The 26,159-nt window shown below is 37.2% G+C and overlaps 2 protein-coding genes across 3 annotated transcripts in view; one reads left to right on the plus strand and one right to left on the minus strand.

The window, feature by feature from the left end:
- Positions 1-670: 670 nt before the first annotated feature.
- LOC138815259 (malate dehydrogenase, cytoplasmic) lies at positions 671-17,478 on the minus strand. Its single transcript, XM_070004545.1, has 9 exons — positions 17,371-17,478; positions 11,784-11,882; positions 10,606-10,702; positions 9,009-9,184; positions 6,716-6,838; positions 2,659-2,835; positions 2,051-2,164; positions 1,505-1,594; positions 671-1,017 (listed from the first exon to the last, which is right to left on the minus strand). Exons 1-9 carry the CDS (start codon positions 17,371-17,373, stop codon positions 892-894), a joined length of 1,005 nt encoding a protein of 334 aa, XP_069860646.1. The 5' UTR covers positions 17,374-17,478; the 3' UTR covers positions 671-891.
- A 528-nt stretch (positions 17,479-18,006) lies between these two features.
- The window catches only part of LOC138815257 (WD repeat-containing and planar cell polarity effector protein fritz homolog), a 261,096-nt gene continuing 252,943 nt past the window's right edge, over positions 18,007-26,159 (plus strand). Inside the window, exon 1 of one of the 2 annotated variants that reach the window (XM_070004544.1) lies at positions 18,007-18,179. The gene's annotated coding sequence lies outside the window, so the exon portion shown is untranslated. The remainder of the gene's footprint in view (positions 18,180-26,159) is intronic. The other variant, XM_070004543.1, reaches the window with a different exon arrangement.

A 26,159-nucleotide genomic window follows, 5' to 3' on the forward strand; every position in this document is an offset into this window, starting at 1 on the left:
TAAACATTAACACTACAAAAACTTCTGTGATACTTATTGTGTATGAAATGTAAATGATTCCTTATTCTGCTACAGAGGAATAGAGGAAGACTTGTTGCTATCATTTTTTTCTACCATGAAAATGACTTCTAATTTCACCCAATGACAAAAATTGTTATCTGCAACTTATTTAACTACTAATTTTAAAATCAAAATTTCCAAAAAGCATGAATGAATCTTTAAGGTTTTAAAGTTACGTGTTTTTCTTATGTCAGCAATTGAAAAAAATATATTGGTTAATTTTTCATAGAATTTCCTATATAAGAAATTTATGCTTTATTTCAGATTAATTTCCAATGCAATTACTTTTTCCAGAATTTTTTTTAGGTCCGGTCATGGGGCCTGAACTTTGGGCCTGGGCGCTGTCCCTCAACTCTTCAGCTCAAGGCTAGCACTCTACCACTTGAGCCACAGCGCCACTTCTGGCTTTTTTCTTTTTGCTTATGTGGTGCTGAGGAATTGAACCCAGGGCCTCGTGCATGCAAGGCAAGCACTCTACCACTGAGCCACCTTCCCAGCCCTTTCCAGAAATTTTTTTAAAAAATCACAACCCTTTAGGCAAGCTAGGAGACATGCAAGTTTATTACCTGAAAAAAATAAATATTAGCTAGAAATTAAGAGTCTGAGACACTTTCACATGAATATATATTTTTATTTAGAATGTAGCAATAACAGCATGATTGTAGACATTCACTCAAATCTGTACCACTAAGCACACAATTTTTTAAATGCTTTTTTTCCCCCCACAAGTAGTTTAAGTAATAGCATTATTGTTATTTTGTACTAGAGTCAAAGACGACATTTAGATTCTTCAGCTTTTGGGTATTTATTCACATCAAAATGATGGCCTAGTCATGCTGAGGAAAGAAACTCAAAAGCAGTTTCCTTTTCTTCTGTCAGTTCCTTTGCAGTAAGATCCATCTTTTCACGTGAGAAATCATTAATTGGGAGACCTTCAACAAATTTCCAGGCCTTATTCTGTGTGAAAATAATTGTAAGTAAGAGATTTATAATGAAACTAAAGGGATCTGTTAGCAGGCAACAATCTAGTTGGAATTTATATCTGTTTATTCCTGTTTTAAAGTCTGATTCTAAAGAAGTAATCAGAAACTACTGAGCATAATCCCAGCCCTGAACCCAAAACTTAATTAGAAGATGATTCTGATATAAGTCAACACTTGAATTTAAAATCCACTAAATCTTAAAAAAAAAAAGGAATGATGAGAACCATTGCTTCATTTGAAAATATAATAGACATTATTTGTTGGTATCTTATACTAGAGGTATAATAACAATGTGTCTAGTGGGGATGAATTTTCTTTTCTACAGTCGTTACAACTTGAAGTTGTGGTTTATAGAATTTTAAAGCAGAAAAAATTAAATGAAAGTGACTACTTTCTCATAGGAGTGACTCCCTCCCCCTATAACAACATCCAAATGCCTACCCCAAAACCCTCACACTTACCTTGATTACAACAGGGAATGAGTAGAGAAGATCATCAGGAACACCATAGGAGTTGCCATCAGAGATAACACCCATAGACACAAACTCCCCCTGAAAAATACCGTGCATTCTCCTGAGGCACAGGAATTACTTTTTATAACCAACTGACATATAAACTAACAAAGGAAAGCCAGGTGACTTCCTTAACTGTGTATATAAGGAATTTCCTCAGTACTATGCCTTTCCATGACAAGTTAACATTCATGGATATTATCACATTCAACTTTTCCAAACTAGGTGTCAGGTAGGCCAAAGAAGTATCATCTTTACACCTAAGGAAACTCTGGTTCAAAATTGGTTTTAAGAAGAAAAATGGCTTTCCAAATATAATTTCATTTAACCAGCACAATCATGTATGATAAATGTAAAAGTTAAGAGTTTCTCAAGGTTTCTTGGCTGGAAAATGAACCTATTTGGCTTGATTGCTAAGGTCAGGCTCCTTTTATATTACACCATCAGGGAACAAAAATTTGCACGGGCCATAACCGTACAAATCGGCGTCCTCACCTCTGGGGTTCCAAACCAGATGTCTCTGATGTGGTCACCGATGGCTTTTGCAGCAGACATTGCGCTGGACAGTTTCCGAGCCTTGATGACAGCAGCACCACGCTGCTGCACACTCTGAGGTGGGGCAGGTAGAGGGAGCAGTGTTACTTGACCATAAGAAAACTCTCATCAATTCCAAGTTTACCCTGGGGTAAAAGGCTGCAATTCTGGCTTAATGTGTCCTCTCCAAAACCATTCAACTACTCAGTGTTGAGCATACTAACCTAATTCAGTCATAAGCATGTCTTCTTGAAAATAAAAACAAAACAAAAAAACAACCCAATGCAACAAATTTCTGTAGAACATTTATCACATTAAATATGAAGAAATAGATCTTAATATAATGATAACCAAATGATTCAGTTTTTCTTCCCATTTTACTAATCGACCTCAACTGCTATACAACAGATAAAATCAGAGTAAACCATACCTGGCTTTGTAGGAAAATAAAATAAAGATGTAGTTATCAGAACAACTATGAAAGACATCAGTCCCTGAGCTGTCCCCTCCACCCCTTGGAGACAGCCAGCAGTGTGGTGTGACTCCTAAGAGTTCTTAAGACTTCTCACCGTAATGAATTCTCCCTTGAGCCAGCTGTCATCTTTGAGAGCTTCATACACACCAACTTCCTTTCCATGCAATTTCACCTTGGCATGGCAGACATCAGGATACTGAGTGGAGGAATGGTTTCCCCAGATAATGACATTCTTCACATCATCAGCAGACACACCAAGTTTAAGAGCAATCTGGTTGAATTGAAAGCCAACATACTATTTAGATAAATGGTTCTTATTTAAAAAATGTTACCTATTTAATAAAAGCCCTTAAGATAGAAAGCTTCTGAACTTCAAGAGTATACAAGTTAAAATGATTTGTGAAAAAGACAAATTTTGCTCTTTGGCAATTTTCTAAATAACTTAGTGGCATTAACAATTGTGAACTTTAAAGGCAGAAAGTACCCCACAATTTGTGATTAGTATAGTAAAGTTTATCATCTATAAAACATCAACCAAAAGGTTAATATTTCTTGAATACAGAAAGGTAATCTTATTTTGTTGTCAATACTTACATGGAGATGTTCCCTTAGCACTTCTGAGCAGTCATGTATTTTAGGTACATTCTTACTTATGATATACCAAATACAAATTATTTTTCAAGTACTTCTAAATATGAAACTTTGGAGTTTGAAGGGACTTGAATTATCAACACATGACCCTCCCATTAGATAGATTAGGAAACTGAAGGAAAAAGGTTAGATATATGCACCCTCCTTATTATGGTCACATTCAAACAAACTCATCATAAGTGGTAAATATTCTAAGACAAAACACTTTTAACACACTAAATCTGATGAAGATCAGCACTTAGCCTTGCACCTTACATGTGTTCAGAACACTTATATTAGCCTATATATAGCTGGACAAAAATAACCTAACATCACATTATTTTATAATAATAATGTCTTATAATAAAATGTTAAGTATTTAAAAAATATTCTTATACTTTATCAATATCTGTATCTATATTTACATATTGAGCAAGTAACCCAAGATCTGTTTTTACTAAGAACTCAAGAACCTATAACCCCCTTGAATGTCAGCTTCAACTATTCCAAAGTACAGTGAAGACAAATTGCATCAAGGAGTCTCCATGGCTCCTCTAACTTCCTTTGTTTGTGTTGACTACCTTACCTAGTTTCTTTGATCTTTTGAGCTAATCCAATTTTATTTGGACAGCCAAGACCAGGTACTTTGTACCCAGCAGATGTTATTTCTGAATATCATTCATGTCAGAGCTAGTCTGTTATCCAGGATAAATAATAGTCTTTTGCTTCCTTAGACATTTTCAGCTTTGTCATATAGATCTGTTAAAAGTTTTTGGCTGAATCTCCAGCCCTAGCAATTTTCTTGTCCCTAATACCAACTAACTGGCAGCGCTGTCAATTATTCAGCTCTGATTTATCAATACCCAGGGGAGTGCTGCAGGTGATAAACAGCCACGAGAGAGCTAAGACCTCTGGGTTTCAAAACAATTATATAAGAATAGTTAACATCCATGTACAAAAAAATTATCTTTGGGTTTATTATTTTCTCACTGGGTAAATGACATCTATAAGAAGAAACTATATCTTTAAAACCTTTCTAAAAGCTGAACTGATATGCGGAAACAGTGCCTAACTTTTAATCACAAAGAATGTGTGCCAAAAGCAATGGCCAAGGGCTGGGAATGTGGCTTAGTGGTAGAGTGCTTTCCTAGCATGCATGAAGCCCTGGGTTTGATTCCCCAGTACCACATACACAGAAAAAAGCTAGAAGTGGCACTGTGGCTCAAGTGGAATAGTGCTAGCCTTGAACTCAGGCCCTGAGTTCAAGCCCTAGGACTGGCAAAAAAAAAAAAAAGTGATGTCCAAAGTTTGACAAGATAGCCTCTTTCCTCTTGGCTCATTCATGACTTTTATTCCCATAAAGAAAACTGGTTGAGGAAATGGGACAAAGTGCCATTGAGTAATATCTCCAGAAACAGAGGTTTCCAGCGTCTGCCTCCACCAACAACTCAAAGAAAACAACAAAGGAGGTTTTGTCAAGTGATTTCATTTTACCTTTCTTTCTGTAAGAACTAAATGAAGTAACTGCTTGGCTAAAACTAGACCACATATAGTACCTTTTCCTTATAATTCTCCCATAATACTTAAAATCTTCTGTTTCTATACTTTTGTTACTTTCTAGCCACCAGAACCTGCCTATAGCCCCAAACCTCTGAGAGAATATTTAAATCTTTTTTTTTTTTTTTTTTTTGCCACTCCTGGATCTTGAACTCTGACCCCGGGCACTGTCCCTAAGCTCCTTTGCTCAAGGTGAGCAAGTACTCTACTGCTTGAGCTATAGTGCCACTTTCAACTTTTTCTGTGATTAATTGGAGAGTCTCACAGACTTTTCTGCCAAGGCTGGCTTTGAACCTTGATCCTCAGATCTTAGCCTCCTGAGTAGCTAGGATTATAAGCATGAGCCTTCTAAGTAGCTAGGATTACAGGCATGAGCCACTAGTGCCTGGTATGCTTCTTAAATTTATTATTCAGTTATCTTTTAAGTTAACTTGAATGTTGAGACATAGCTCCTAAGATGTGGCTCTTTTCAACTTCAGACATATATTCCTCTTAATAATAATAAAAAAAATCAGCAATAATAGCAGTCAACCTTCACTGGATTTAATTATGTGACAGATACCATCCCAAGACCTTAAAATAGATCTTACCTCATTTAATCATCATAACAACTTTCTAAATGTAGTTATTATGTACATGGATATGCACAAGCACATACACTAGTTATATATAAAGTATTTAGCTTACAATAAAAGCCTAATAAGTGTAAATTCTTTTTTCTTTGACTTGTTCCAGGGCTGAAAAATAAAGTCTCAGTTTAAAACAGTAATTTTTCATTTTCATCTTCTGGTTAAAAACACAGCTCTCTTGAAACCAAATAAAGCTGTCATTGGATAGAAGAAGAAGCACAACACTTGTAGAACTATCCAGAAGTGATAAGTTATGGATGAACAGTCATGGCCAGTAAAGTGGGAGGGACAAGAAAGAAGCTCTGTCTGAGAGTTTCAACTTTATCATGACAACCAGGGCACCGGAAGCAGTTAGATCTGAGAAAGCCTAAGGAACTAGCCCAGGTAACTGACTTGGTTTCTAATTTTTTGAAACTCTATTGCTAATCTCCTTGTCACTGACTCCTTGGCATATTTATTTAAAGTTCAAAGGGATAAGGCAATTAACAACTGAAGTTTAGTTCCTAAGTAGTAAAAGTAGGGATATTTTATGGACTCACTCACAATAGTAAAAGATACAAAATTGAGAGTTAAACATAAAATTGAAATCTGATTGTGCTACTTAGCTGAAGGGAAAAAAAAAATGAAGTGAAACCACACAACACAAAACTCCTTTGTGTTATAATTTCCTACATAAATAATAAAATTAAACAATATTCTATGTGAATTATTTGTACTAGCCACTCATTGTTAACTGCTGTGCCTAAAGAATGTTAGCAACTTCATTTAATTATAGTGTGTGACTGAAATTTAGTTGAAGATAAAATGCAGCAGGAAACAACCTCTTACTCGTAAGAGAACAGATTTAAAGTCTAACAAATTTAATTGTAAAAAAAGTTTTCCTAATAAATACAACTTCTTTCAAAAGAGGAAAAGGTTTGAAACTCCTAATTTCAAAGGCCTTTTTCTTTTTTTTCCCTCTATCACAATACTTTCCCTGTGACCTCTAACCCTTCTTGTAATTCTTTTTTTTTTTTATTGTGAAAATACCGTACAGAGAGGTTACAATTACATGGGCAAGGTAATGAGTACATTTCTTATCAAGCATTGTTGCCTCCTCCTTTGTTTCCCCTTCCTATTACCCCCCCAACCCCCCGCAAAAGTTGTAAAATTTGTTTTTTGACATAATGACTTGTACATCTCATTGTTGCAATGGGTCCACCTGTATCCCTATTTAAATGATTTGTTTTTTCCCTTCCTCTCCACAAATTATACCAACATCAAATACAATGTAAGCAGGGGTTATACCGTGGGGGAGGGACATACAAAGCAACAAATCAAAGGCCTTTTTCTTACTTGAGATTTAGCTCGGTTGTGATCCAAGCGAGTCAGGCAGCTGAAGTTCTCCTTGGGGATGGACGGAGCTGACTTGGCGGCTGTCAGACAGTTGGTATTGGCTGGGTTTCCCACAACGATGACCTACGATGCATGGGAGGCACAGGTTTATAAGCTGTATAGTTGCATATACATCGTTTGTATGAGCCAAATATATAGAACTACACTGGAGTTTGTAGGGGATTTTGATCTTACCTTGTAAAATCCATTTTTTCCCCCTTCTGTTTTGGTTTGTTCGTGTTTGGTATGATTATTGAAAACATGTCTTTGAGAAAGCCACTATTACATATGGCAGTCACTTAGAGCGCATGTCTATTTTGCTTTTGTGCCAGAGATACAGCATTTATCTATTATCTACTTAACTACATAAAGCAAGTAATTGAAGTTGAGTCATTCATAAAATTTTCCTTATTTTTGAGTTTATGACAACAATTTGTGTCTATGAATTAAAAGTTTTTCTTAAACTGCCTAATCTTCAGTGGTACCTAGACTATTTCTCAAGTAGAGATTACCAATCATCTTGTCTCCCAAACTATTCAACTATTAATTTTTAGGATATTGTAGGCTATCTTTTTGTACTGTGGAGGTTTAGTCAATAGTGAACTATAATAAAGCATAGGGAAATATATGTAGACTTCTAAGTTATGAGAACTTTAAGAAAATAACTTTTAAAAAGAAAAATTGCAAGCATATTTTAAAGACTGACTCCAGACTATCCCCTTTACCAATTTACTCCATCCTTTTCCTTTTCCCTTTCCATTTCTCTTTTCTGTCTCCTTTCCTCTTCTTTTTCTCCCATTCCCCCTCCTCACAGATATTTTTGTATCTTTCTTGGCCATCTGAAAGCAAGCTACAGCTAATGTATTCTACTGCTTCTAAGTATTACAGTGTCAGTAATACTACTTGCCCCCAACAAGGACATTTCTGGCAGCAGAACTATTAAGCCAGTCAGTCTAGAGCCCACAGCTCAGCAGTCTGAATGCCCTTGTAATCTTACCAGGAGATCTGTGCTTTTCTAACTCAACTCATTTCTATTACTTCTGTTAATTATTATAGGAAATAAAAACTATTAAATAGAGGAAACAAATGTAGAAATCTGTGAAGTATCACAGATAGAAGATTATAATTGCCAACTTGAAAATTCTCTTTTTAAAACAAAGACATTTTCTGATACTTTTTAAACAAGTCATTGACAGGAAAGTATATTGATAGTATACCCCTATCTAGTAAATCTTTTTAATGCAAAAGTTTAGTTCTAGTTAACTTGTTACTTCATTGGTAAAAGGCAGTGTTTTATAATATTAAGAAAAATTTAGAAACAAATGAAAACACCTTGAACACAGAGACCAAACAGGAAGTCATAATGACTCCATTTCTTAAGAAACAACATACTTAAATTCATTCACATTAAGAAAATCTGGGCATAAGCCAGGTGCTGGTAAGCCTATCTACCTGTAAGCCTATCTACTCAGGAGGATGAGATTTGAAGATTGCAGTGAAGTCAGCCTAGGCAGGAAAGTCTCTGAGACACTTATCTCCAGTTAACACTAAAAAGCTAGAAGTGGAGCTGTGGCTCAAGTGGAAGAGCACTAGCTCAGGGAAAGTACCTAGGCCTTGAATTCAAACCCCAAGATTAGGAAAAAAAAATTTTTTGGGGGGAGGGGGACATTCAGAAGGTACTATCTCTTGTTGCAAAGAACAAATGGGTCTCATGACCATCTCTTTTCATAATTACACACACAAATGTAGGTCTGAAGCAGTCCCACATAGCAAAAAGCATCACAAAGTTGTCCTTAAGAATAAATACTAAAGGGGCTGGGAAGGTGGCTCAGTGGTAGAGTGCTTGCCTTGCAGGCGTGAGGCCCTGGGTTTGATTCCTCAGCACCACATAAACAGAAAAAGCTGGAAGTGGCACTGTGGCTCCAGGGGTAGAGTCCTAGCCTTGAGCTGAAGAGCTGAGGGATAGTGCCCAGGCCAGAGTTTAGGCCCCATGACCAGCGAAAGAAAAAAAGAATAGATACTATATTTCCATGTCATGCTAACAGGAAAAATATCTCCCAGCACTTCTGCATACAGACTTCTATACTACAAAAAAGGAGATCCAGAGAGATTTTATCAAGCAAAACTCTGTGTCTGTATTTACTACCATAGCACAGAATCAGAAACAAAAAGACAGTTTTCCACTTAAACACCAAAAGCAGAAGTTTCAAAGTACAAATAATTAAAATCTCCATTTAAATATGATATTAGTTACCTTCACTGATTTCTTAGCATATTTGTCCAAGGCTGCACCCTGGATTTTGAAGATTTTCACATTTGCTTTCAGTAAATCCTTCCTCTCCATGCCCTCCCTTCTTGGCATGGAGCCCACAAGGACAGCAACATCCAGGTCTTTGAAGGCAACATCTTCTTTGTCTGTTGCGATGACATCTGTGGACACAGCAAACAACACGCAGAGCTACTTAAATATTCAAGTGTAAAGTTTTCTTTTTCATACTGAATCTACTCATTTATACTTTGACAGAATAACAAACTTTTACTTAGGAGACTGTACCCCCTTTAGGACTAAAGAAAGGAAGGACAATATATATTCATTTCACCACCAGAAATGGCAACATTTATTTTTCATTTCCTCTTTCAATAATTAACTTTGACAATTCATTATTCACAATTATATAATTCAGACTTTAATAACTTTTGAAGCAACATGTACTTTGTACATATTATTATAGATAACACAAGGGAGCAACTAATTAGTCTTTTAAATTAAAATTGCTTTAAGGTTTTTTTGTTTTTGTTTTTTGTCAGTCATGGGGCTTGAACTCTAGGTCTGGGCACTGTCCCTGAGTTCTTCAGCTCAAGGCTAGCGCTCTACCACTTGAGCCACAGCGCCACTTCTGGCTTTTTCTGTTTATGTGGTGCTGAGAAATCGAACCCAAGGCCTCATGCATGCAAGGCAAGCACTCTACCGCTGAGCTACCTTCCTAGCCCTGCTTTAAGGTTTAAGATACAAATTTTGAATTGAAAATAGTAAATGTTTATTGAGGAATATACCAGGAATAATGCTAAGAGCTGTATATTATAATTCTCATAATTTATAGATGAAGAAACTTAAGTTTAAACAGCTGAACTAGTCACCATGATAAGATAATGAGGCTGTAATCCCAGCCTAAGTCAGTCTAGAGACCAGAGTTCAATTACTATGATACAGTGTCAATTTAATAATAGTCAAATCAAAATCTGATATATCTGAATTAACTTTTCAATCACATTTAAGTCTCTGGTCTTACATTTGCATAGTAGTTCAATGATTCTCAAAGGCATTTATATGCATACATATGAATTTTTATTAAACTACAATTTATGATTGGGCCAGTTTACACTATATCTCAACCTGATGGCAGCTAGGTAGAATGGGACCACATATAATGGAATAGCTAATGTCTAGGGTTTTGTATGGCTCTGAAGGGTATCCTTCAGAATTGAGTTTCTGTTACTGCCAGCATTAGCACTGAATTTCTATTACTATTAGCTAATTAGCTAATTACTATTGTGCTAATGCCACAATGTTGGCAATCTTAGATGTATAATCTTTAAGCATACCTAATCAGTACAACAGAGTATATATAAACATTGAGGAAAAAGAAGTTCTTTACTTGACATGAACTGTTTCTTACTTTTTCCCTTATTTATTCTCAGTATTCATGTTATAAAGTACTTGTGATTAAAGAAACAAAAATAAAATATCTCTATGACATAATTTCTAATTAAATCTTTGGCAAAAATTTCAAATCTATGTTTTGGCAGATATAAAATATTACAAAACCCTTCCCTTTACCTCCCCAACTTACCTCTCAGGAGGGGCAGGGCACAGTCTTGAAGTTCCATTAGGACACCCTCCAGAACACCCATCATGGGAGTAATATCCAACAGCACAAGAATTATAGGCTGCCAAATAGCAAGGGCAGTGTCTGTCAGTGTAGGTTAGGTCTTCCACTCAGAAAAGAAGTCTCTTTCATAGTTTGTTTACACATCTATAATTTCATTAATTAGTCACAACCACTCTTTTAGGAGTTCAGGTAGCTAATACTATACTACTCTGGCAAAAGGAGTACTACAAAACTAGTAATGCTTTGCTAAAAGATGCAGTGAAAGAGCCCACACCAGTGGCTCACACCTGTAATCCTAGCTACTCAGGAGGCTGAGATTGGAGGATCACAGTTCCAAGCCAGCCTGGGCAGAAAAGTCCTTTTGAGACTCTTATCTCCAATTAAACTGTGGCTAAACCGGTAGAGCACTAGCCTTGTGCATAGTGAGGCTCAGGGATAGCACCCGGGCCCCGAGTTCAAGCAAAAAAAAAAAAAAAAAAAAAGAAAGAAAAGAAAAGAAAGAGAAAAGATGCAGTGAAAAGAATTATCTTAATCTTACTGAAATTTAGAGGAGTATGTGAAACAAACATAATTTTGAAGTAAGATGCCAATAACTTGCTCTTATTATTACTATTAACTCAACTATTGAAGTTCTTAGATAGCTACATATAATATCTGACATGAAGGAAGAATTCAACTATGTATAAATCAAGAGCAAAAATGAATAAATAGTAATAGTGCATATTAATCAGACTTGCTAGAATTTGGGATGTCTGTTTCCTGCTGGGTAGCATATTTTTCTATTTGACTATTTTTGGTTCAAAAGACCATTTGTGAATAAGGACATGCTGATTCATTAACATTCTCACTTTATCAACTTTCTCTCCCAGCAGCCCTTGTCATCAGTGACAGCAGTGACTGTCACCCGCTGGTTTCACCAAGTTAACTACGTTAGGTGAAAGAATTTTGACTGGCAATTATTTGCAATGCCTGGAAGGATGCATGTGAACACATTACCAGTTCCCGTTTATAGCAAACTGTCTATTGCAGTTAATGGGACCACTCATCCCTTCATCATAGAATAATGTGTGTGCAATTAATTATAGGTTTTACTAACAATATTCTTATTCTACTAGCAAGACTTATAGATATGCCCCTACCTGGTCTTTACCAAAGATGGATCCATTTCCGATACTGTATAACAGTGAATATGCGATTTGACCAGCTGCTCCAGTTACAAGGACTCTGATTGGTTCAGACTGAAATGAAAAGATCCATTCACATCTTATTACTATTTTAACAAAGTATATAATTAGATTTTAACAAGAAAAACATATTCAAAATGAAAGCAAGCTAGGTGCCAGTGGCTCATACCTGGAACCCAACTCAGGAAGTTGAGAAATGAGCATCAAGGCCAAGCAGGAAAGTCTGTGGGATTATCTCCAATTAACCAGTAAAATGTCTGGAGATATGTCTCAAGTGGCAGAATGCTAACCTTGAGCAAAAAAGCTCAAGGACAGCATCCAGACCCTGAGTTCAATCCCCCAAACTGGTGCACACACATGTATATGAACACACACACAACTATAATCCTAGCCCTTGGGAGGCAGACTAAGGAGGATCACCAGATCAAGGCCATCCTGGGTCACATACATATGGAGTTACAGGCTAGGCTAAACTAGAGAGACCCTGTCTCAAGGAACCTAGAGCTGTAGCTTAGTGCTTTAGCAATTTCTGGCACCAAAAGCAAAAGAAGTGAATGTAACCTTTTATTCTCTTTATAACTAGCTTAGCAGAAAAGGAACTTATTTGTTTCAATTACTATAGTAGATACAAATCAACAGAGTATGTATCCTTTGTCCCCCTATTTAGTAACTCTCAAAATGTAGGGAAAATAATTTTGCATTTATTACATAATCTTACCCATTATGGGGGGGGTGATATTTTACTACTAAAGTCACAATAATTGTATGTTACAAACCCAGAAGAACCTCACAATCCTTATTATGCAAATCCCCATGTGCACCTGCTCAGTAGACTCACACCAGGACCAAGTAACAATGATTAAAACTTTCCATTTACATTAAACCAAAATGTTTTAATAAAACAATTAATCATGCTTCACTTAATTACCTAGAAAAGGAAGGCTATTATTTTTTTTAAGAAAATGAGAATATCTGGATTATAATGAATTTTAGTATTAAATAGCAATAAATGACAATAGTAACAGGTAGTGACAGTTAAGTATGATTACAAAAGGACATTATTAAGTAAAAAAAATATTTTTAAAAGGGGGTATGAAGCCATACAAAGAATACTGTAGTTATAACAGAAAGTAGTTTTGTGGACTGGAACAGACTTTGAATAAAATAATATTCAAAGCAGGGCTGGGAAGGTGGCTTAATGGTAGAGTGCCTCTCATGCATGAGCATGAGGCCCTGGGTTTGATTCCTCAGCACCACATAAACAGAAAAACCTGGAAGTGGTGCTATGGCTCAAGTGGTAGAGCACTAGCCTTGAGCTAAAGAGCTGAAGGACAGTGCCCAGGCCCAGAGTTCAAGCGCCCATGACCAAAAAAATAAAAATAAAAATAAAAAAATAAAAATTCAAAAATCAAAGAAATGACCTTGAGTCATAAATAAATAAGTTAACTTAAACTCAGAGAATTTAAAAAACAGATGAACTATTTCTTTCCTAATGCTGGATAAATGTGCTTCTACTCTTTGTCACCCCTATGCCTATCTGCATGAAGAAATGTCCCATGGAACTGACTGGAGACAGAAGTTTTATTTAGAATTCTATCTTCCAGATGAGTCATCCCCCTGACCTGGAGAGAAGATGATGACCTTGAAGGAAGGCACCAGTGAACCTTCTAAACCTAAGCTCAGAAGGTAGCACCATGATGTTTATTGTAGATGTCAAAGAGAAAAACAAAATCTCAGGAAAGTGTCAACTGTTATTTTTTTTCCCCACTACTTTTGCTCCAGGTCTTCATATCTCTGAATAAGCAAAATGTGATTAGCACTATAAAATATCCAGTTTTGACAATTAATTTCATATTCCTAAATAGATTTATGAAGAACACTATTACTATGCATGAATATTTTCTATTATATAAGCCTCCACAACATTTATGTTTTGATCTATCATTACTAAGAGTTATTGCAACTTATGGAAAAAAAAATCTTTCATGCCCTATACATGTTTTTCAGCTTGTCATGTTCCCCTCTTCCTTGAAGTCAAGTAGAGCAGATGAGAAAAAGGGAATGAAGAATTTTTTTTTCCTTTATATACAGGCTCCTTAAGGCCTTAAAAACAAAACAAAACAAACTGTTTCCTTTATTTATTGCTATTCTCAAGTAACTAAAATACCTGGCACATTAGTTGGAGTGTATTTACTTTAGAAATAACTGCATCTTGTTTATACTGCTACCAAATGCTTGAAATGTTTAAGAACCATTTAGAAGCATATGGAATATACATTTTAAATATTTAAAGCCATTTTATTTCATTCATATATAGTTGTACTGAGAAGGTTGGAAAAGCATACTTTCAGCTATAATGAGCAAAACAGTGGTACAATTTCTAATGGTATAATCTTATCAATCAACGGATAATATTTAACTCACTTATTAAATAATACACAATTGAATTCCTATCATGTGCTTGGTACTAATTTAAGCTAAGGAATTTATTTGTGAACTAAATGGATTTACAGCAGATAAGCCAATTGTCTAAAACAGGACTAGAGGCAGTATGAAGTAGCAAGCAATTAAAGAGATGGCCTCAAGTCTGGGCTCCACAACTCATTAGTTCTCTGATCTTGGATAAGTTACTTAACCTCTGTACTGTTTTGTCATAATGAAATGGAGATAATAATAGCAGCTACCTAACAGACAGGGTTTGTTAGATTGAGATAGTTGTTAGAATTATAGTCTCTGTCATCACAGAATTTTCCTTTAAGGATTCTTAGAGACTGAATTTTTTCCATTTCTTGTTACTTTAGAACAAATATGCCTTTGACTCATATTTGCACTCCCATATAGTGATCAACTAAAACTATCGTGTTGAATGAATGAAGGTCCAGAAAAAGATAAACACATACTGTCTCTATTAGAAATGAGTGGGAAAGGACAGCATCTATCAAGTTTCATCTCCCGGAAAGTCAAGTAGATGGTTAGAATAGTCAATTTTAGGAGTTCATTTTAGCTTCTTTTTTAAAAAAATCTGTTTCCAGTCTTTAGTGAAGAGGCTGTGGCCAACTAATGAACAACTAATTCAATCTCAGCAGTTGATTTCCGTGTCTCTGGACAGATTTTCTAAGGTAGGCAATCTTGTTATGGGTAATATAAAGCCTAGTTAGTAACTGAATGTTTGATGATGAAATAGGTAAGGAAGCACATATTTGGTTCTTAGGGCTCTTCTGAAACACAGCAATTGAAAAGCAGGATGGTGGGAGTCCCACTGATTTCTCACAATGTTTCAGTGCCAATGCAGGTTACTATTCTTTGCTCAGATTCTGGGCAGTCTGCCAAAATCCAAGAAGGAATGTCTTTGCTCTTGGCGGGGGACTAATGACCTTGCTGCAGATGCAGGCCCTATCTTGAGAATGTGCTAAAGTGTCAGTTGCAAAGCTAGAATTTAAGTGTTTCTTCTGTTATTCCACAGAAAAACGCACATATTCCTAATTTACATATATTTCTGTAATTCAAATGATAAGCAGTATCAGATTCTCTCATACATTTATTTTTGCTGTTATTCTTTATGAATACAAGCAAAGAATCCCTTCCTTTAAAAACTTCTTCAGATTGGTTTACAAAAAGGCTTTCCTTTTTTTTGAAAACAGGTCTTTGTAGTCCTGGCTGGCTTTAAACTCTTGATCCTCCTGCCATAGCATCCCAAGTGCTAGGATTAACGGCATATACCATCATGTCAGGCTTGGTGACTCTTTGCTTTGCTTTTTTTTTTTTTTTTTTAATAATTTTTTATTGAGATTAAGTGAATACATAAATTTCACAAATTTCACAGTATTGTGGGATAGTGATACTTAAAGTCACAAACACATTTTAACCTTCACAAGGCAAATTGTCATTATCATGGTCTATAATGTTTGTGAATTCTGTGAGCATTGACAATAAAATTATTTCTTCCACATCGATCGGTGGCTCTTTTCTAAATCAATGATTTCCTTTACATGCTCTTCTGAAGAGGCCAAAAGATTCTGAATCTTTGAGGCATTCATACACATGGACCATCTTTTGTGTTACTACCCACGTTCCAGGGGTTAGGCCTGGCTGGTCTACTTTGTAGCAACAACAACACAGAATCAAGCCATGGGAGCTGTAATTTGGGGAAAATCATTTGACCTCATCAGGCTACATTTTAAGATAGATGAAACCTCCAGTTTCCAAATTCTAATATTGAGTTACAAAGAATAGATTAGATAATCTGCATCATAATGAACTTGTATCTTCATTCAGAACTTCAGCTACTAAAAGTAAAATTTCATAATGATTTGGTAAGTATGTGACAATATTGTCTGTGGGATCCTCAGTACAAACCTTGTGTGACCTTGAGCAAATAATTTTCTCTGGGCCCTAATAAACTCATTTTTAATATTCCAAGTGGGGATGTTTGTCAAGATGTTCTCTGTAAAGGCTGCATCCAGTTCTAAAATTATAGTTGTAGGTTTTCTGATAATAAGTTTCTTCTTTTTTAAGATTAGGACAGAAACCACTGCAACTAAAATTTAAATGACTAGTTGTCTGACAATAGGAAACAGTTACTATAAAATAACACTGTCCCCTTCAAGCCTTTTATAAAGGTTGAATGAGTAACGCCTTGAAAACATGTCCCCCCCCCCCCCCCCCCGGATTCTGGGCAATTTCCAGTTCATTCAAGCATTTTTTGTCGTTGCTGTTTTTACAATCCTCACTCACTTCAGTATTTTGAGATAAAGAAGAAAAATGTATCTGGATATAAGTATGACCACTGAGGCAATTTTTCCAGTCTGGCAGCAAATGTCACCTTCAAACAGTGCGCAGATTACTCTTACGTCACCGCTCCCTCCCTGCCTCCCTGGCTACATCAGGGACAAAACGTGGAGATCTAGATCCAGATCTTCAACCACATGATGGTTTAGCGGTTTACAAATAGTGCTTCGGAATTCATACAACAGGCCACCATAATATCTGCCCTAGTTTATTTGGCGTGTGACGCTGTGGGAAAGGAGTTCCACGAACGGGTTTAAATAACATTTTGTAAAACTAGATATGGCGGAGACAGGTCTCCTGCAAGGTGAGTAAGCAGTACCTTAACAGCCCTGAGCTTTTTGCTTTCAAGGGCTGTGTGACAAAAGCTCTTAATAACATTACGACTTAAGAAAGAAAAAAAGAGATTAGAATACGACTTTCCCCTCCCATCAGACCTCTACGTTCTTATGAAATCCTCTACTGCCCTTGGGAGAAAATCAGGACTCTCGTTTGTCCCCTGACCTGGCAGCAGGATTGAGATTACACTTCTCCAAAGGCAGCGATTGCTCCAGAGCCTTGGAACAGCTCCCCGGGGGAAAAAATCAACTTCCTCCCAATTACGAGGTTACTGCGACAGTTCCCAGAAGATGCTTTACAAATAGCACCAAAGACAACGGTCTTGCACTGGGGCCTTCCAAAACCTCATCAAGCACAGTAAATCCCAGTGAAGGGCACGAAGCCAGAGGCAGTGCAGGAGCTAGGGGCCCACACTCACCATGATTAGGAATTGCGCCGATAACTTCTGCACCTGCAAAAACGAGGGTCCGGTAGTCAGGTCACCTTTACGGCGGAACCGACTCGGGGAAGATGTGTGGTGCTCGCTAGAAAAGGCTCGGCTCCCTGCCGCGACGCCCCCCGGGAAATGTAGTTTCGGCGGCCCAGGCTCTGGCGCGGGCTCCAAAGCATTTCCTCAAGGCTGAACTACAGTTCCCGAGAGCGCAAAGTCTCATCGCGCCTTTGTCCTTGCGCCCTTAGCCTATTGCAAAAATAGTCCCCGAGGACGAGCCTCTGTGATTGGAGGACAACGACGAGCGGATGGTTTGGGTCCGGGAGGGGAAAGGCTGCCTGATGGCGTTCAGCAATTGGCGGGAGAGAAGGCGTGTGTAACTTGAAAGAGGACGAGACAGATCCCTGAGCGACATCACCTACACGCGAGCAGCCGAGATTACTCAGTGCTGGATGCTGAGCGTGGGAGGCAAAGAGATCTTCCGCTGCGTCAAGCCGGCCCGACCCGGAAACAAACCTTTTAAAAACACTGTGCACGCTGGTGAAGGGCGGAGGGAACTGATGTGTGCGGAAGACGCCACGGCTTCTCCGGTTGCTAGGCGACGAGGCACGAACACCTGAGCGAAAGTCCGTGGCCGAGACTTCCAGACTCCAGAAAAGGGGCGCGCGCCTTGCTCGGAACAAGCCCACCCGTTCGTAGCGCCGGGGGTCCCACGTGTGTGGCACTGTCGGGGGGGGCCTGGGAGAGTGCTTGCGGGGCGCCTCCTCCAAGGCCACCGGGGCTGCGCGGTGAGACAGGTGAGTCCCAAGGCCAGACTTTTCCGGGTAGGGTCCGGCACGCGGTTGGGAGTCTTGCTTTCCAACGGTGCGGATCTGCTCGGATGTGCGGGCAGGCTCAGAAGCGGGTCCCTTCTCCGCTCAGAAGATTAGAGGCGAGAGAAGGCAACTGGGTTCTAGAGTGCACTTGAAAACGCCTTGTGCAGTGTTGTTATGCCAAACCTGCGTTCCAAGAAAGTGGGGCAGCTGACTGGGAGGCACTGGTTGTTGCGGGCAGAATGTCAGCTGGTAAAACCACTGAAGTTTTCATTCAAAATGAATGATCTCTGAAACCTGTTGCGCGTGGGGAAGCTGTGATGCTCTGGAGCAGCAGCTACAGAGTGAAAATGAACAAAATGTGGTCCTTGAGGTAACTGGTCTAACATCGAGGCTTTCTCTAATTCTGCTAAATGAACGCCAGGTCGTGTTTTCCTGATTTTTCATTTTCATGAAAATGGAAGACTTACTATTTTGGGAAAGAAATAGAATGCCTTACTTTCTTCTTTGATTATTCATTAGCGTTTATCATGCTTGAGTGATAGGTTGAATCTCTGTTTATTTGGCTGTCAGGAAACATACGTTGCCTGTTTTCCTCATGTGCAATTGGTTGTGCCTTGTCAGTACTTCCAAGGTTGTATATCTTCACGTAAGAGTGCCTATATTCATTTATCTGCACTGGGTCCCAAAGTGAACTCATTGACGAGTTACACTGATTGAAAATGCTACCACTATGTTAAAAACTCTCGTTTGTTTCTAGTTCTGAGTTTCAAGGTATGCCTAAATAATTGTTATTTCTAATAAGAATGAGCTCTACTATTTTTTACAGCGTTTTCTACTGAACAAATGTATGTATAGAAGTATCACACAGCCTTTGATACAAATAGCACAAACAGCTTCTAGTTCCATTATGTTGGTTGTGGGTGAAATTACAAATTTGCAAGTGTCTTGAGTTTGGTGGCACTAGCCTATAATAGCAGCTACTTGGGAAGTGAAGCTCAGGATTGTTGGTTGAGGCCAGCACCCTGGTTCAACAAAAACAGACAGGCATGTTTCACAGCTGTAATTCTAGCTAGCTGGGTGGCAAAAGTAGAAGGACTGCAGCCTGAGACTGGGCCTAGGCAAAGAAGAAAGACCCTATCTCAACAAACAAACAAAAGCAAAAGTGGTTGAAGGTGAGGTTCAGGTGATAGATAGAATGCATCTTTAGCAAGTGCAAGCCCTGACTTCAAACTCCAGTACTGACATACCCCAAACTGTGAAATAGTGAAGGATTGGAGCTGTCAATTTAATAAATTGCCTAGGGGAGCACAGGAGTACCTATGGCACTTGGTTAAGCTTCAGAGATTCAGAAATGAATATAATTGCTGAGTTTTAGGAGCACTGAATAGCATGGAATACAGAGAGTGAGAGTGACTGGTTAGTAATAGTTAACTCAGGGCTGCCAGGGCTTTAAAATGAAAGTACTGCCTGAATGAAGAAAAGTGGACATCTGTGTTAGGCACAAGGTAGGAGGTAGAACTGAATTTGCAATGTTGGAGGTACTGTTTGGATTAGCAGCAAGAAAGCATATATACACACATGCTTCAAGTTCCTGATTTATGGACAAAAGAAACAAAAGACAAAACCAGGGAGGGAGCTGCATTGTCAATATTATAGGTTTAATCCCATGTAGCTATTTAAATTTAGGTTTATTCAAATTTAAAACTCAGTCTCCCAGTCATACTTGTTACATCATGGGCATATGTGACAATATAGAACACTTATCACAGAAAGTCCTATTTGCACAGCACTGCTAGACTTAGAGGAAGCAAGATGTGGTGCTGAACGAGAAGGAGCAGTATATCTTCATGGGGGAAACAGGGCTTCCTTTTACCCTTGGCTTCCTTATGTAAACGTAACTTCTGTAATACTATACAGCAAGGGTCTTGTTAGGGGAAAGAAAAAAAAATGATTCTTGCCTTAACCAGTTGTTTTTATTCTGGAACAACACACATTTATTGTCACCATATGATTAAAAAGAATATTGTCTTGAATTCTGAGCTTGTTACCATCAGCAAGCTCAGTAGTCATTTTCTGTGTGAGCCTCAACAATATCTGTCTGCTGCTCTAGAATATCTTAGAAAGCCCATGATCCTGCCTCATTCTTTAGTAGATGGATGACGGTGTGCCCCATGTAGAGGTTTGAAATAAAATGGCAGGTTTACATGGTTAAGAGAGAGAGAGGAGCCTAGCTAGTATATGCAACATGTCTACATTCATGCAGGTCTACATTCATTCCCAGGGGCCTTGCCCTTGGAAGGCAGATGTTCTTCTCTTAATCCACACTTCCAACCCCCATATGTGATTTTTTTTTTTTTTCTTTTTGACAGTCTGGGCATTGAATTCAGGGTCTCTTGCTTGCTTACTAAGGGAATTGATCTACCACTTGAACCATGCTCTGGCTCCTTTTAGTCTTGGCTGTTTTCTTTTCTTTTCTTTTCTTTTTTTGGTCCAGTCGTGGGGCCTGAACTCTGGGCCTGGGCGCTGTCCCTCAGCTCTTCAGCTCAAGGCTAGCGATCTACCACTTGAGAGCCACAGCGCCACCTCCGGCTTTTTTCTTTTTGCTTATGTGGTGCTGAGGAATCGAACGCAGGGCCTCAGGCATGCAAGGCAAGCGCTCTACCACTGAGCCACCTTCCCAGCCCCAGTCTTGGCTGTTTTCAAGGTAGGATCTTGCTTTATGCTTGAGCTGAGATCCTCCTACATGTGCTTCCCTATATAGTTGGAGATGAGAGGTCTGTGATCCTGTACCAGCCGTTGTGTTTGCCCTACAACTGGTATAACAGGCACTTGCCACTGTGTCCATCTATTGATCAGGCTGAACTCCCATGAACTTTTTTTGTTGGGGTTGACTTTTGAACCTCAGGTCTCCAGATCTTGGCCTCCTGAGCAGCTAGGATTAGAGGCATAGTCACTGATGTCCAGCTCTTTTTTTTTTTTTTTTTTTTTAATAAGAATAAAGTTAGGTTCTTTGAAATTATTTGATCAGTTTAGGTGACATACAGATTATTTTTTAAAAATATCTCAAGTAATTTCTAAAGTAAATACATGGTATTTTTAAATGATTCTGTCTGGCATGTGGCTCATTCCTGTACTTCCAGCCATGTAGTAGACATAAATCAGAGGTTCACAGTACAGAGTAGCCCCAGATTAAAATGTGAGGCCCTATTTGGAAAAAGTAACTAAAGCAAAAAGTGTTGGGTTATGGCTTCAGTGATAGATTATCTGCCCAACAAACTCAGGGCCCTGAGTTCAAACTCCAATGCCCTAAAAAACAAACAAACAACACATTCACTGCAGTCCTAAAATTAAATTCAGCCATAGTAAAAATAAAAGTGCTTATAGTTTAATTTAAAATTATATAACCAAATTGAAAAAATTATAACCAAATTGAGAACAATTTTATTTCTATTTTTAATAATTTTTTATTTACAAAATTTAAACACATCCCAACATATTTTTCGTGTGTGTGTGTGTGTGTGTGTGTGTGTGTGTGTGTGTGTGTGTGTGTGTGTGTGTGTGTGTGTGTGTGTAATGTTGAACCAAGCACAATTACAAAACATTTGACTAGAATTTAAGAATGGAGAACTACAGGATAGTTCAACAGGAACAATATTAATCATATAATGTTTATTAATTTAGTTGTTACAAGTAGTCAAGAAGTAGACTTGAGGAATTAGTGGCCATGTCTTCTTTTTGAACCATTTATTTCTTCATTTCATTCGTTCATTTAGAAGTACTAGGGTTGCACTTAGGGCTACCCAGTACCTCATGCCTGTCAGACAAGGGCTCTACCATGAGCCATGCCCTAGTCCCTTTTAAAATGTTTATATGAAACGAGTAAAACATTATTTATTACAGTTTTTAAATAATTACATTTTTTCTGAGTGCATTCAAGGAAACCTTGAGTTCCCTTCTTTAAATTGGAAGCAGTAAAATTGATTGATTTTTAAGTCTACTACCTAGCTATATGACCTTGAACAGGTTTTTCTTGGTAAGCCTTAGTTTCTAATAGCCAAGTGACCATAAAGTCCAGAAACATAATGAAGCAATTACCTTTGTATAAATATTCTTTTCTTTTCTTTTTTTTTTTTTTTTTTGGGTCCGGTCGTGGGGCCTGAACTCTGGGACTGGGCCCTGTCCCTCAGCTCTTCAGCTCAAGGCTAGTGTTCTACCACTTGAGCCACAGTGCCACTTCCGGCTTTTTTTTTTTTTTTTTTGCTTATGTGGTGCTGAGGAATCGAACCCAGGGCCTCATGCATGCAAAGCAAGCGCTCTACCACTGAGCCACCTTCCCAGCCCATAAATATTCTTTTTTATCAAGACATGTAGATGATGTTTACAAGCCACTGTTTCTAAGAACAAGACTCTGGAAATAACCCTTAGGTCTAGAATGAATAGGTAAATTGAAAATGAATGGTCCATATCAATATACATTCTTATAAATAAATATTAAAATAAATAAATATTAAAATATCAAATATTAAAAGTATTTAAATAAATATTAAAAATATCATATTGAGTGAAAAATTACCTAAGAATATATGCATTATGATCCATCTTCCACAAAACTAAAACGTGTGGAAATGCTATTGTTTAGATATGATTTGTACCTCCAAATTTCGTATGCTTTTGGTTCCCACTGTAACCATGTTGATAGGAGATGTTCTTTAATGGCAGGTAATTAGGTTGTAGGAACACTACCCTTAGAAGAAATGTATACTCATATCTCAGGGGTGTTGGGTTTGATGAGTGAATTCCTATGCAGCAAGGCCAGCTCATATAGCTGGCTGGTATTGCAGGGGTTTGGGTCATAGTCTTGAAAGACATAGTCCTGAATGTTATAATTTTACATGTGGAAGTCCTGAAAGATCAAAATCCCTAGAGTCCAAAATAACAAAGACATAATTATGGAAAACAATTTGAGACATTCATTTATGTTTTTGGAAGGGGAATTATTTTAGAAATATTTAAAATCAAAACATAACCTTCTATAGGCCATAATAGCATGTATATTTTGTACAGCAGAAACACTGAAATATACTAGTGACAGCCCAGCGGATAACAATGGTAAGCAAACAGTATTCATAAACAGGTCAGAAAGTGGATTGTATAAATGTATATTACTGTGGTTAGTAATTATGTGGGCTCAGCTTTATAATTGCAGTTCTCTGAAATATAGCTATGGATAGCCTTAAATTTTTATGAAATCAATTAAAAAACCACAAAGTCTAACCACTACATACATTGTGACTTAAGAGCTGAGATCTTGAAAAATTTTATTCTTTACAAGTGTAGTTGTATAAAAAGGATGTTCCTTTATTTTTTTCAGGAAGTTTCAGTATTTAACATACATGCCCAGTGATTACACAGAAATCCACATTGTTACAATGAACTTTCATGGAGCAAGTTAACCAAAGAATGCATGAAACAAAACTAAAGGCCTTTAAACAATTTATATCTCTAGTGTTGGAAATGATATAGAGATGTAATACATTGCACAGATCTTTGTGAAAAATAATAATAAAGTGTGGCACATCATATATTTACAAACATGATTCAAATTTATTTATAAAATGAACTTATTGGAGGGCCTAGTAAGGGGTCAGAGATTTTTATTAGGGATAAAATAAAGAAAATAACATAAATTATTTGTTCATTCTTCATGGAAATTGTAATCCAGAGGAAAGAGAAGAGAATTAGTCTTGAACAGACAAAAAAGTACTGTATAACCTGTAATGAGCACCGTAAAGAAGAGTTTGAATTTGTAAGGATTGTAAAACAAAGAACTCACCTGAATATATTGGTAAATGTTTCAAACATTTCAGAAAATGTTCATAAGTTATTTCTTGGAGTTTCTTCGGGATTTTTATTTCATTGTCAATAAAATTGAAGTGTTTTTTAAATTCCACTTGATGATGTTTATTGGCTGATTAGTATACTGGTTATTTTCCTGACTGCTTTAGGGTTCACAGCATACATCAGAAATTTACTTTCCAGAGATACCATACCACTTCATCGATTGTGTAAGAGCCTTATATATGTATAACAACCTTCTTATGTGATTTGCTTTCATTTCTTCTCTTCCAACCATTGTGATTTATATGGTTGGCATATATTTTACTTTGGGTAAGTTATAAATCCTATAATAACTTATTTTTTTTTACTTGAACAGTTAGATACCTTTTAAAGGCATTGCGATATTGAGGAAAATATTCATCCATAACCTTACTATTTTCAGTACATTGATTTCTTTGTGTAGATTTTAGCTTCATTCATGTGGTGTGATTTTGCTTTTCTTCCCCAAGTGCTTTGTTTTCAAAAATATTTCTTGTAGCGTAGACTTACTGCTGATGACATAGTCAGCTTTTGTATGTCTGAAGAAGTCTGTTTTCATTTTTTATTTTCAAATGTATTTTCAATAGGTATAGAAATCTAGGTTAATACTTTTTTTTTTTCTTTCAGTAATTTAAAGATTTTAGTCCATGGTCTTAATTTGCCTTGTTTCCGATGTGAAATCTGTTGTCTCTCTCTTCTCTCCTCTGTACTCAAGTATCTGTTTTTCTTTAAATCTTTTTAACATTTTTCTTTTTATCTTTGGTTTTGAGTAATTTGAGTATGATGTGCTTGAGCATAGTGTTTTTCATGTTTCTTGGTGTTCAATGAGCTTCTTGGGTATATTTAGGGGAAATGCCAAACTTTACTTCTTTAAATCTTCCTCTTGCCTCTGATCCTGCCAGTATTAGGGATTCTAAAAGTATGAATAGCAGATCAACTGAAGTTTGTCACACAGCTCACTGGTGCTGTTTTTATTTTTGAACTTATTTTTCCTATGTTTAATTTCATGTTTTATTTTGCATTCTTTAAGGACACTAATAATTTCTTTTACTGTGTCAAATATGCTGTTAATTCTATCCAATGTATTTTTTTTTAATCCAATGTATTTTTAAATCGCATAGTTTTTAATCTGTAGTGGTTCGACTTGGGTCATTTATTAATCTTCCATGTATACTAGCTTTAAAACATACTGAATATAATTATAATTACTTTTAAGATTAGGCAAGGCTTTAATAATGCTTAGTATAGAACTTACAAGTCCCCATTCTTGAGCCAAGACTTTTCTGTATACTCAATGAATCATGAAGTTTTTCTGTTAGGCTGCTGTGAATAGGCACTATTCCCAGCCTCCCAGGAGTGCCAGCCACTGTTATCTATAAGCATTCTGATTGTTCTTTCCTAGGCCTTGTGATTTTCTCATACAGTTCCATCAGTACTCAAGGGAATTCTCAAGGGAAACCGAACTCTCTCTGAAGTTCCTTCTGCAGCTCTGTTCTTGCCAGAGAACTCTTAAGGACCTTGTTTTCCCTAATATTCCATTCTGTCTCCTCAACTCAGATTGTCTGCTGGGCTTCTCCTAGTTTAACCTTTGCTCTGCTGAACCTTCTCTCTTCTAACACACTTCCCTACGTGTATTTCCTACTCTTTATTTCCTCTTTTTGGTAAGTAGGAATACTCTTTATCGAATGCTCTGCTCGTTTTTTTTTTTTTTAATGCTGAAATGATTTAGAATTTACTGATCAGTTCTAAAAGAAGTAAAAAGAACTCCTGAGGCCCTCTCAACCCAGCTTAGCAATTGTTAAAATCCTGTCAGCATTTGCTCTATCCCTCATGTTCCCACCACCACATCTCCCATGCCACATTATTTTTTTTTCAGAACCATTTGAGAATAAATTGCAGATGTGATGTCTGGAATGCCCTTATGTCGTTAAGTGCATATTTTGCAGGATGAAGACACATTTTAACGTAACTACTAGTCATAAAATTCAGAAAAAATTAACACTGATAGATACTGTTACCTTACATATTCCATGTTCACCTTTTTCCAATCTCAACAATGTCCTATAACATTTTCCCTTAATATAG

This window comes from Dipodomys merriami, unplaced genomic scaffold (genome assembly GCF_024711535.1).
Source record: "Dipodomys merriami isolate MVZ:Mamm:240054 unplaced genomic scaffold, mDipMer1.0.p SCAF_63, whole genome shotgun sequence".
NCBI classification, from domain to species: Eukaryota; Metazoa; Chordata; class Mammalia; order Rodentia; family Heteromyidae; genus Dipodomys; species Dipodomys merriami.